The sequence below is a fragment of the Hemiscyllium ocellatum genome, chromosome 10 (genome assembly GCF_020745735.1).
Source record: "Hemiscyllium ocellatum isolate sHemOce1 chromosome 10, sHemOce1.pat.X.cur, whole genome shotgun sequence".
Classification (NCBI taxonomy): Eukaryota; Metazoa; Chordata; class Chondrichthyes; order Orectolobiformes; family Hemiscylliidae; genus Hemiscyllium; species Hemiscyllium ocellatum.
The window spans coordinates 42,477,846-42,489,880 of record NC_083410.1 but is presented as its reverse complement, the minus strand read 5'-3'; the positions used below and the strand labels follow the sequence as shown (position 1 = coordinate 42,489,880).

The 12,035-nt window shown below is 37.0% G+C and overlaps 1 protein-coding gene across 1 annotated transcript in view; it reads left to right on the top strand.

Annotated features, from left to right (window-relative positions):
• lyplal1 (lysophospholipase like 1) overlaps positions 1–11,045 on the top strand; it is a 30,451-nt gene extending 19,406 nt beyond the window's left edge. Inside the window, exons 4-5 of the mRNA XM_060830886.1 lie at positions 9,437–9,552; positions 10,668–11,045. Coding sequence (XP_060686869.1) covers positions 9,437–9,552; positions 10,668–10,895 — 344 coding nt within the window. The 3' untranslated portion in view covers positions 10,896–11,045. The remainder of the gene's footprint in view (positions 1–9,436; positions 9,553–10,667) is intronic.
• Positions 11,046–12,035: the final 990 nt, after the last annotated feature.

The following is a 12,035-nucleotide window of genomic DNA, read 5'->3' as shown; positions in this document are numbered from 1 at the left end:
GCCAACCTCCAGTCTTCTGGCACTTCATCTGTGACTATAGATGGTCCAAATGTCTCAGCAAGGGGCCTAGCAATCACTTCTTTAAGCTTCCCACAGAGTTCTAGGGTACACTCGATCAAATCCTGGAGATTTATCCACCTTTATGCATTTCAAGATAATCAGCATCACCTTCTCTGTAATAAGATGTCATCGTCTATTTCCTCACATTCTATATCTTCCGTGCCCTTCTCCACAGTAAATACTGATGCAAAATACTCGTTTAGTATCTTCCCCCATCTCCTGCAGTTCCATACGTAGGCTGCCTTCTGCTCTTTGAGGGGTCCTAAACTCTCCCGAGTTAGCCTTTTGTCCTTAAGGTATCTATAAAGTCCCTTTGGATTCTCCTTAACCCTGTTTGCCAAAGCTATCTCATGTTCCCTTTTTGCCCTTCTGATCTCCCTCGTACTACCGTTATACTCTTCCAAGGATTCACTCGAGCTTTGCTGTTCACACCTGACATATGCTTCCTACTTTTTCCTAGCCAAAGCCTCAATGTCTCTCAACATCCAGCATTCCCTACACTTTCCAGTTTTGCTTTTCACCCAAACAGGGGCATACTGTCTCTGGCCACTTGTTATCTCATTTTTGAAAGCTTCCATTTTCCAGCTGTCCCTTTACCAGCAAACATCCGTCCCCAATCAACTCTTGAAAGTTCTTGCCTAATTCTGTCAAAATTGGCCTTCCCCCAATTTAGAACTTTAATTTTTAGATCCAGTCTATCCTTTCCATCACTATTAAAACGAATAGAATTATGGTCGCTGACCCCATTGACACCTCAGTCACATGCCCTGCCTTATCACCCAAGAGTAGGTCAAGTTTTGCACCTTCTCTAGTAGGTACGTCCACATACTGAATCAGAAAATTTTCTTGTACACACTTAACAAATTCCTCTCCATCCAAACTCTTAATTCTATGGCACTCCTAGTCTAGGTTAGGAAAGGTAAAACCCCCTACCATAACCACCCTATTATTCTTACAGATAACTGAGATCTCCTTACTAATGTATTTCTCAATTTCCTACTGACTACTCAGGGAGTCTATGGTACAATGCCAATAAGGTGATCATCCCTTTCTTATTTCTCAGTTCCACCAAATAACTTTTCTGGATGTATTCCCAGGAATATCCATGGTTGGGTAGCGCTCACGTTCTCTGAAGTTTAAATTAAGGGTTTTCCATTAAAATAAACTATTCTCATGCTTCTAAGCATAAAGCATGATGATAATGAGTCAGTTACACAATTAAATCTGTGTTATATTTTGGAATGTGTAACAAATCATTGACTATACTTGTACATAAAAGGATGTTCAAGGATTGTGAGAAGATTTGTAGCTCGGGCGCTCGTTGTTGTGGTTCTGTTCGCCGAGCTGGGAATTTGTGTTGCAGACGTTCCGTCCCCTGTCTAGGTGACATCCTCAGTACTTGGGAGTCTCCTATGAAGCATTTCTGTGATCTTTCCTCCGGCATTTATAGTGATTTGTATCTGCCACTTCTGGTTGTCAGTTCCAGCTGTCCGCTGCAGTGGCTGGTATATTGGGTCCAGGTCGATGTGATTATTGATTGAATCTGTGGATGAGTGCCATGCCTCTAGGAATTCCCTGGCTGTTCTTTGTTTGGCTTGCCCTATAATAGTAGTGTTGTCCCAGTCGAATTCATGTTGCTTGTCATCTGTGTGTGTGGCTACTAAGGATAGCTGGTCGTGTCGTTTCGTGGTTAGTTGATGTTCATGGATGCAGATCATTAGCTGTCTTCCTGTTTGTCCTGTGTAGTGTTTTGTGCAGTCCTTGCATAGGATTTTGTACACTACATTGGTTTTGCTCATGCTAGGTATCGGGTCCTTTGTTCTGGTGAATTGTTGTCTGAGAGTGGCTGTTGCTTTGTGTGCTGTTATGAGTCCCAGTGGTCGCAGTAGTCTGGCTGTCAGTTCGGAAATGCTCTTGATGTGTGGCTAGTCCTTTGGGTTGCAGCATGTCCTCGTTCTGTTGACAGATTCAATCAATAAGCACATCGACCTGGACCCAATATATCAACCACTGGAACTGACAACCGGAAGCGGCAGATTCAAACCACTACAAATGCCGGAGGAAAGATCACAAAAGTGCTTCACAGGAGGCTCCCAAGCACTGAGGATGTCACCTAGACAGGGGACGAAACGTCTGCAACACAAATTCCCAGCTCAGCGAACAGAACCACAATAAAAGGATGTTTCCCTTTAAGAGCCCATACAATTTGATATAGTATTTTTTATATATGTATATGCTGTGTATTACTGAATGAAGTCAGAAAGGAACCCTCGCAAGGAAACAAATGATGTGCAGTTATCTGGATCTCCGATAAAGTTTGCTGATTGTCAGTATTGAGGAAATGCCTTTGCTGGATACTAACTGATGTTGAACAAGCTAAACAAACTCACATAGTTTCACAAAGCTGAAAGTTTTTTTTTGTGTTGTTTTATGTTTGAAGAAACTGATGACAAACTGTATGAAGTTTGAGACTGACTTATGTAAAACTGTACCAGTCACAGAATGAATTAAAAGTAACGTGTTAAACTTGGGCTCCACTGAAATGTTATCCAGATCCTTGGATAAGGATGTTTGTCATCAAATATATTGGCTGAAGTCAACAAGAGTATTATGGTTACAGTACTCACCAGAAGGGATTTTGGTATTGACAGACAAATTGCAGGATTTTTCCATACAAAAGTAAATTACTGACCAAGCCTTTGTGAATATTGTCATTTCAAAAGGAAAATCAATTGGTCAACCACATAAAATGTGTAATTACATAGTTATTCCAATCTCATGGTACTTATATACATAAAAGGCGCCATCATGACTAACTGCCGGCGGCTTTGCCAGCTTGTGACTAAATAGGTGCAGTAATTTACCTTATAACAAGTTGCTTAAAATGCTGTTACATTGCTGTGCATGAGAACTTTTCTTTGATTTCTTTAATTGCATTGTGTTTTAAAAGCAATTATAAATGAAGTTTATTGTGCTTTGGCACAGTTTTGTAATATTCTTATGTTGGAGGTTACTATTTCTGGAGAATTAAAGCTGGTGTTTTTTTGGAGACTTCAGAATTTCAACAGATATTTTTCTGTTTCAGGAAGAAATACCGCAGAAAAAAATGAACCATTGAATTAGTTTTTACCTTATTAACTATCTCATTGTGATTCTAGTTAGGGTGTGAAGAAATTAATAAAATCTTTCATTTCTGTTGATATTATCAAAATTGTGATGCTTGGTAAATTAAAATTCTTGCATTATGTGTAATACCATTGAGGTTTACAAAAAATGCTCTTATGGTTAAAATCATTCTATTCATTATTGATAGTGCTATTACTTTAATAAGAAGACATAATGCTAAAAAATCTGTAAACTTTAACCTTCTTCAATATGTTATAATAACTAGAACATGATAACAAGTACTCCAACTAACTATGAACAAAGTCACAAGAGATTCATGATAAATGTTTACATACGTAATAAAATACTTCTGGCAATTTTATTTCTTATGGCCCTTTATAATAGGAATAAACCCGGAAGGTTTTGTGCTAATTCATCAAATCACTGTCTGCACTGTCCTTGCAATCAGGTTTTTCACTTTTTCTCCTATTCTCTTAAATATAACCCTACATTTGGTTATTTCTTCAGGCCTCCAGACTACCTATTTGGCATGTCTGGTTAATTATTCCTATATCCTGCTATTCTACTTTATCTGAAGATTACATTTATTCTTAACTTCTCCATTCACAACTCCATAGTAGAAGATAGCATTCTGTAAACTAAAGGCATTGATTTTAACCGAGAAACACATTCGAATGTAGGCAAAGTATACCCTGTCTTGTCCTATTTAAGGTTTCCTGTTTTGAGAAAAGTTCAACACCAAAATTGCATTGAGGAAACTTTGTGTTTGATTTCATTTGTGCTATAACTAACTAATTATAAATATGTGATATTGGAACCAAATAGGATAGAAGCAAAATAGGCAAATATTAATCCACTTAAGTGCCAGGCAATGACCATCTCCAACAAAAGAGAATCTTGCCATTGCCCTTGAACAGTCAGTGAATTCACCATCACTGAATAATTCACAATTATCATCCTGGAGTTTACAATTGACCAGAAATTGAACTGTATTAGTCACGTAAATACTGTGACTACAAGAGAAGGTCAAAAGCTAAGGATCTTGCAATGAGTAACTCAACTCCTCACTTCCCAAGACCTCTCCTCCAACTCCAAGGCACAAGTCATAAGTGTGATGGAATACAGATGAATGCAGCTCCAACAAAGGTCAGAGAGCTTGACACCATCCAGGTCAATGCCGCCAATTTGATTGGCACCACATCCACAAACATTTAATCCGTCTTTCACCACTGATGGTCTGTTACAGCAGTGTCTCCCTTAAAAAATGCAGTGCAGAAATTCATCAAGCATACTCAGGCATCACCTTCTAAAGTCACAAACACAATGATATAGAAGGCCCAGGGTAGCAAATTCATGAAAACACCACCAACTGCAAGTTCCCTTCCAAGCTACTTGGAAATATGTCACCAAACTTTCAGTATCAACATCCTGGAACCCCCAACCACATTGTGCGTTTACCTACAGCAAATGGGCTGCACTGTTTCAAGAAAGCCGCTCACTGCCACCTTCTCAGAGGTAGCTAGAGATGGAGAATAAATGTTGGCCCAGCCAATGACTCTGACATCTGGTGAATGAATTAAGAAATTAGCAATATACTGTAATACCAAGTCAACAAATTTGATGTTTCCAGAAAATTGAAGACGAGTGCTGAGTTGTCCATGTGCACACTCTTAATTGTGACACCAGAAATATATTAAAAAGCCAATGTCTATTAATACCTCCTTTGTCCTTGGCTGGAAATGATTATGCCTGAAGCCAGAAAATCAGAATTCCCTGAACCAGTTCCTTCCCTGTTTGGAATTTCTTTTAGTTCCTATTATAATTTTGAAGGTTCCCAATCTTTTTAAAGACATGTTTTTTTTTACCATTCTCATTCCAGTAGGCTTTTAAATCACTGCAGCTTTTTTTCTGGCTTGACATCCCACCTTTTTCATTAAATGTCCCACTAATGATATTAAACATGTATGTTTATATTTAGGGTGGAGACCCTCTGTCAGATTTGTAGTTGATGTAGCTGTCTGTTTCTGAAGTCTTCCAATGATTGGACCCCCTTCCAACCACTTACTTTTCCAGCTTCTCTTGATTTTCATTTGACCTTCAATTATCTTCCCCTCATTCCCTTGGATATTCATGTACTCTTTATTTCCCAACTTTTTTCATTGTCTAGCCTTAAGATCCATCTTCATCACCTATCCAATTTTCCTATTTCACTCTTTTGACGAGCTTTTCACTTTATTCTGAATCCATTAAAATGCTTCCTTATGTTTCAGTTCTTCACACTTCCAATAATGGTTATGTGCCTGAAAAACTGTTCTCTCAAAATTTGTGAAGATTTACCCCGTGCTGTAATCTGTGAAAATTCAAGAGACAAAGAACTATTCTAAAAGGCACTATTTAAAGTAAAAATAAACAACTTTATTTCTTTAAGTCTAACAGAGAATATTAGCTGACAATTACTTACAATCCATTCATCTAAACCTATTTTTTTTAACTTTCCCATCTACAATAATGGTCCCATAAAACCCCCAATTACAATTTACAGAAAAATTCTAATTTCAAAACCAGCCAGTTGTCGAATCTTCTCTTTGTATCTTCCTTTGTAGATTTGCTGTCCAGTTCGGTGTCGATTATTTGTTCTGTGCAAATTTCTCCTCCAGACAGGTACCTCTCAGAGAGTTCTTACTGGCAGCACACATATGTTGGTCTTTTGGCAGTTCTGTTTGCCACTCTGACCAACTGTTCAAACTGTATGATACTTATACAAGATAATGCTTGGCTTAGGAAGGGTGGACGCTGGGAATTTGTTTCCGTCAGGCAGATGTATACTAGGACCCGTGAGCACAGCCTTAGAATTAGAGGGGGTCAAATTAAAACTGGAATGAGGAGACATTTCTTCAGACAGAGAGTGTTGGGCCTGTGGCATTCATTGCCATGGAGCACAGTGGAGGCTGGGATGTTAAATGTCTTCAAGGCAGGGACTGGTAAATTCTTAATCTCGCAAGGAATTAAGAGATATGGGAGAGCGCGGGTAAGTGGCATTGAAATGCCCATTAGCCATGATTGAATGATGGAGTTGATTCGATGGGCCGAATGGCCGTACTTCCACTCCAATGTCTTATAGGCTTAACTGCTGTCTATTTCCAGTATTTTCTGTCTCTTCATATACCGGAAGTTGGGAATAATTATTTTTTGCTGTATTATAATTGTATGCCACCTTTGCCTAGAACATATTGATACTAAGCCTAAGTAGATATGACTCTTCCATTAAAAAAAACTGGCATTTTTCTTTCTGAATAATTTTAAATTCCATACAGCCGTTGTAATTCTGGGAAGACAAAAGCACTGGTCACTTAGGCTGCTATTTCTGGTGGGTATTCAGCCTGCTTCTCCCTCCATTGTTTTGTTGCCGATCTCAAATTTATGCCCTCAAGTTACTGACTCAAATATCAGCTGAGATATTTTTTGCTGTTTACCTTATCAAACATCATCATAATACTGGGTAACTTAGCTGTGAAAAGAGCTTCCGTTTTCTCCAATACCTCCTGATAATGAAAGCGGCTTAACCTTGGTAGGGCTGTAAGGTTAAGTAGATAATAGGTTTAGAAAGCTAACACATCTGTTTTTATAATAAATCTTTTTGCATTTGATATACCTCTTCCAAATGATCATCCATGTCTCTCTGCTATTTCCTTTTGTTATATGCTGAAAGCGTAGGATATGGTGAAAGTATGAAAGGAGTACTGTGCATCTATCTCCTCAAAAGAATCCAGATGATATTTCGATTACACCAATGTATAGAGGAAGTTATGGATAAGATGGTGAGAAGTGGAGTAAATGTACTAATAGGATTAACTGAACTTGCCTGCAAGTTACTAAGTCAATGGAATGTATCCTAGATTACTAAAAGTGGCAAAGGTGGAAAAAGCAGAGATATTGGTACAATTTTTTAAAAACATTCTTCAGTTAAAGGATTAGGTTAAACTTCTATTCAAGAAAAAGAATATGGATAAGCCAGTAAACTACAGGCCAATCAACCTATCATTAATAGGAGAATTATTGATCAGTATTATCAGGCAAAAATAAATTTTCATTTGAAGAGACAGACTAATCAGCTTAAGCCAGCACAGAATTAAGAGTCATACGGCACGGAAACAGACCCTTCGGTTCAACCCATCTGCACAACCCAGTCATCCCAAACTGACCTAATCCCATTTGTCAGCATTTGGTGCATATCCCTCTAAATTCTTCCTATTCATAAACCCATCCAGTCGCCTTTTAAATGTTGTAGTTGTACCGAACTCCTCCACTTCCTCTGGCAGCTCATTCTATTCATATACCACTGTCTGTGTGAAAAGTTACCTATTGGGTCCTTTTTAAACTTTTCCCTCTCACCTTAAATCTATGCCCTCTAGTTTTTGACTCTCCCACCCTCGGAAAACACTTTGGCTATTCACCATATCCATGTCCCCTCATGATTTTATAAATGTCTATAAGCTCATTCCTCGGCCTCCGACACTCCAGGGGAAAAAGCCCCAGCCTATTCAGTCTCTCCCTATAGCTCAAATCCTGTCGTCCTGGCAACATCCTTTTAAATCTTTTCTGCAACATCTCAAGTTTCACAACATCCTTCCCATAGAAGGCTGACAAGAATTGTAACAGTATTCTAAAAGTAGCCTCACCAGTGTTCTTAATAAAGGCAAATTATTTTGCCTAACTTGAATTAATTTGATGACAAGGTAACAAAATGATGATCAACTTAGTGTATTATACATTGTTCACATGAACTTCTGGAAGATGTTCAAGAAAGTGTCATGCAGGAGGCCTATTAAGAAGATGGAATTTTTTAAAATTAAAATGAAAGTTGCAATTTGTCACAAACGTAGCTGAATGGTGGTGGTGTCCAGGCTAGGCTGTGTTTCATACTAGAGTTCCCCAAGAATCGGTTTTGTATACAAAAACAGAAGTTGTTGGCAAAGCTCAGCAGGTCGGGCAGCATCTGTGAAGAGAAGTCAGAGGTAACGTTTTGGGTTCAGTGACCCTTTATCAGAATTGATGTAGCTTGGAAAATGTTGGTTTATATGCAGAAGATAGGGTGGGGTGAGAGGGAAGGAATAAACAGTAGATGCGCTTAGAGCCCAAAGAGAGTGAAAGAACAGTTGGACAGACAAAGGAGTGGATAATGATCTGGCTGGGAGAGTGAATAACTGTAAATGCAAACTGTTAGTGGCTTACAATACACAGATTATGTGATAACAAGACCTAGTGTGTGGAATTGGGGACTAAAACATGGCAGAGTTCAGGACCTAAAATTATTGAACTCTGTTGAGTCAGGAGGGTTGCAGGGTCCCCAAGTAGAAAATGAAGTGCTGATATATATTTTGTATGTGTTAACTTGCAGTTTTGATAAACTATCTGGACTTTTAGTGGCTTTATAAAGTTTATTGATGGTATGAAACTTCACAATGTAGTAGATAGCAGTAAGGATGGTTACAGCCTTCAGGATGGCACAGGCGAGGTTGTGAATCTAACCGAAACATGTCAGATGGAACTCAAAAGAATGGATTGATATGGAATGTAGAAAGTCAGTACATTACAAATGAAGGCACAGTTTTGGAACGTATAGCTAATCAGAGAGAGCTTTTGGATTCATATCCATAACTCCTTAAAAGTTCATAGCTCATTCAAAATATAATGATTTACTTAGGTTTATGGATAGTCATGGAATATAAAACCAACTAAATGTCCCTCAAACTTTCAAAATTGTTGATTAGGCCTTAACAGGAAAACTGTGAAATTTTGGACACCAAACTAAAATATATAAAGCCTCAAAGGTTGCAGAAGAGATTTATTTGGATGTTACCAGAACAAGTGACTTTAATAACTGAAGAAGTTTAAAAGGTTAGAACGATTCTACTTAGCATAAAGAAGGTTGAGAGGAGACCTCTGAGGGGATTCAAGTTTGAGAGGTTTTGATAAGGTAGAACTACTTTCTTTGGTGAGTGAGTCCATAACCAGAGACTCAAGGTGTAAAATCTTTGATTTAAAAACTCGAGGGCATGGCTTGGAGGAAATAATATTTTGAGTTCCAGTTATTAAAATTAGAATAATTAAATTGTCCATGTCCCTAATGGTACAAGCTTATTTTTCTGTATAATAAAACTCTCAAAGCTAGTTTGACTACATCAGTCTGCATTCAATTTGTATTGTAGTTTATAAAACTGTTGATTTGGATCTGTATTTGACTTTGCAGGGGGATTTTCAATGGGAGGGACAATGGCTATGCACTTAGCCTATAGATTTCAGCAACAAGTAGCAGGAGTGTTTGCTTTATCCAGTTTCTTGAATAAGGATTCTATTGTCTACCAGGTAAGCAGAAGGATGGAATTTTTATTTACATTGTGACCTCAGTAGATCCCAGTAACTGCATTGCCAATGAATGTCTTTTGAGGTGTAACTAATCCTCGGGGCTTAAATTTGGCAGTGAATATGAACAAGCTATGATGGTACTAGTTGAGGAAACAATGTTTACTGCACTTGAATAATTGTGCTGTTTGATAAAAGTGCAATGGGATCTTACATAGGCAGCTTAGCAGGCAGATGGAAGCACAGGTTATAATTTCATTTGAAAGTCAGCCTCTCTAACAATACAGCAATTCCATCATGTATGGAAGTGTCTGTCTAAATTAGACAAAATTCTGAAGTGGGACTTAAACTCACCATCATCTCATTTTAAAAAATGCTATCAAATAAGCATTTTATTTAGGTAGTATCTAGCTTAATTTTGATTTCAATCAGGGGTTACTGGACAATATTCCTAAACTTGGAAATGCTGAAATATTTTCAATAATGCATCAGTACATTCCTGAGAAATTTTAAGTACTAAGTATTAATCAGTGCATTTAATACCATTGCTAAGCAAGAAGAGATACTTCATATGGATGCATTCATAAAATCACATAGCATAATTTCAAACCTTGATGCATTATTATTGTAATTTATTTAGTATTGACCTTTAAATTTAAGTGTTTCTTTCACTTATTCAGGAACCCACTTTCTTTATAACTTGCCAGGTTTAACATATTAAGAAGTTAAAAATGGATTAATCTGTAACCATTTATTTGCAACACATGTTTGCTTGGAGCCACGGGCTAGCTCTGTTTAATATTAAATTCATGGGTTAAATATGAATGTTTAGTTTAATGAATAGGCCAGTAGATTTGACCTTAGCACTGCTTCAAAATTGAAGTGTCTACTACCTTTTTTAAAGCAGTTCAACAATGTTAATGGATGATCATTTATACCTGTTCACATATTTTTAAATGTTTGTTTACATCTAGATGCCAAAGTTAGAGAGTGGTAATTTGAAAAAAAAAATGCAGTTTGTTTTTTTTTCCAATTTTGTTCAGTATATGAACAAGTAAAAATAAATTACAAATGTTATGCACCACATCTATGTCTATAAATCTATGTTTTCTTTCTAGGCAATTCAGAATTCTAAAACCTCAATGCCTGAATTGTTCCAATGTCATGGAAAGAATGACCAACTCATTTTGTATGAGTGGGGTAAAGAGAGCTGTTTGCATTTACAGTCACTAGGAGTGAAAACCACTTTTAAGACATTTCCTAATCTCTATCATGAACTTTGCAAATCAGAGTTAGAACAACTGAAGTCATGGATTTTACATAAACTACCTAATATTGAACAGTAATGCTATTCATTCTGAATGAAATAGTCATAGTTTATATACATATTGTAATATATTAGCTAATATTGTCAAGAATTAAATATATCATGGGTGAAAATAGGGGAAAATAAATTAAAATCACATTAATAAATTGTTTATGTGTACTGTTTTTCCAATGATGCACTATTGACTTATGTTCTATGAATATGTATTTTGTTATATTAAATAGTTCACCATAATCACTGTGTTCTTAAAATTATTTGTTGACTGACAGATGACAATCATTTGCACGCTCTAGATTCCTCTTGTACATTGTTTGTTTAGATTTGCAATCTATTAGTTCAAAAAAAAATTGCTATTGCCAATCTTTGGTTACACTCAGCATGTTAACTCCAGACTATTTCTTTACCAGTGACTTTAAGTAGCATCTGTTGCAAAGAAGGGCAAATGTGGAATCCCTCTTTTTAGAAGATAACCAAGTCTAGTTCACATTATTTCCTGTGGTCTCTCAAAACAATTCACCAGATTCTAAAATTGACCATTCTGGTCATCTCCCTAGTTCATGAAGTTTGAATTAGTGCAACTGTGATTCTGTAGAACTGCCCATATTTGAATGTGCTCAAGTTTGGTGTCTGGCATCTGTATACTTTGAAAAAATGTTGGCTGCCTCCATTCTTGGTTGAAGAAAATTGAGAAAGAATTACCTCAATGAGCTTCTATATAGCTTTTCAGGAGTGTTCTTGATTAACTGAAATACATGGTATAATGATAGATGGTGCTTTGATAAATCTTTGGATGTGAACCTGAGATAGTACCTTTTACTGAATCAGAAAAAGGAATCCCTCCTCCTATTATCTAAATATACATTTTTTTCAAGAATATTCATATTATTTCAGCATATATTTAATGAACCAAACAGCGCTGTAAGTTTTCTGTAGTTTCTGAAAGTATAAAATTGTATTCTAAAAATATTTTTTGGAATTATTGCATACCCTTTATTCTGGTAAACATTTGAATGAACCATTGACCATTCAGATGCCTCGCAATCTTTGAGTCCAATCCGTATAGTGTCCTCAGTAGTAAGTTAATCAAATCTGCTCAAGATACATCCTGAATCTTCAGTGTCCCTGTAACCTGGCAAGTTGGAACTCAGTCTTGCACATT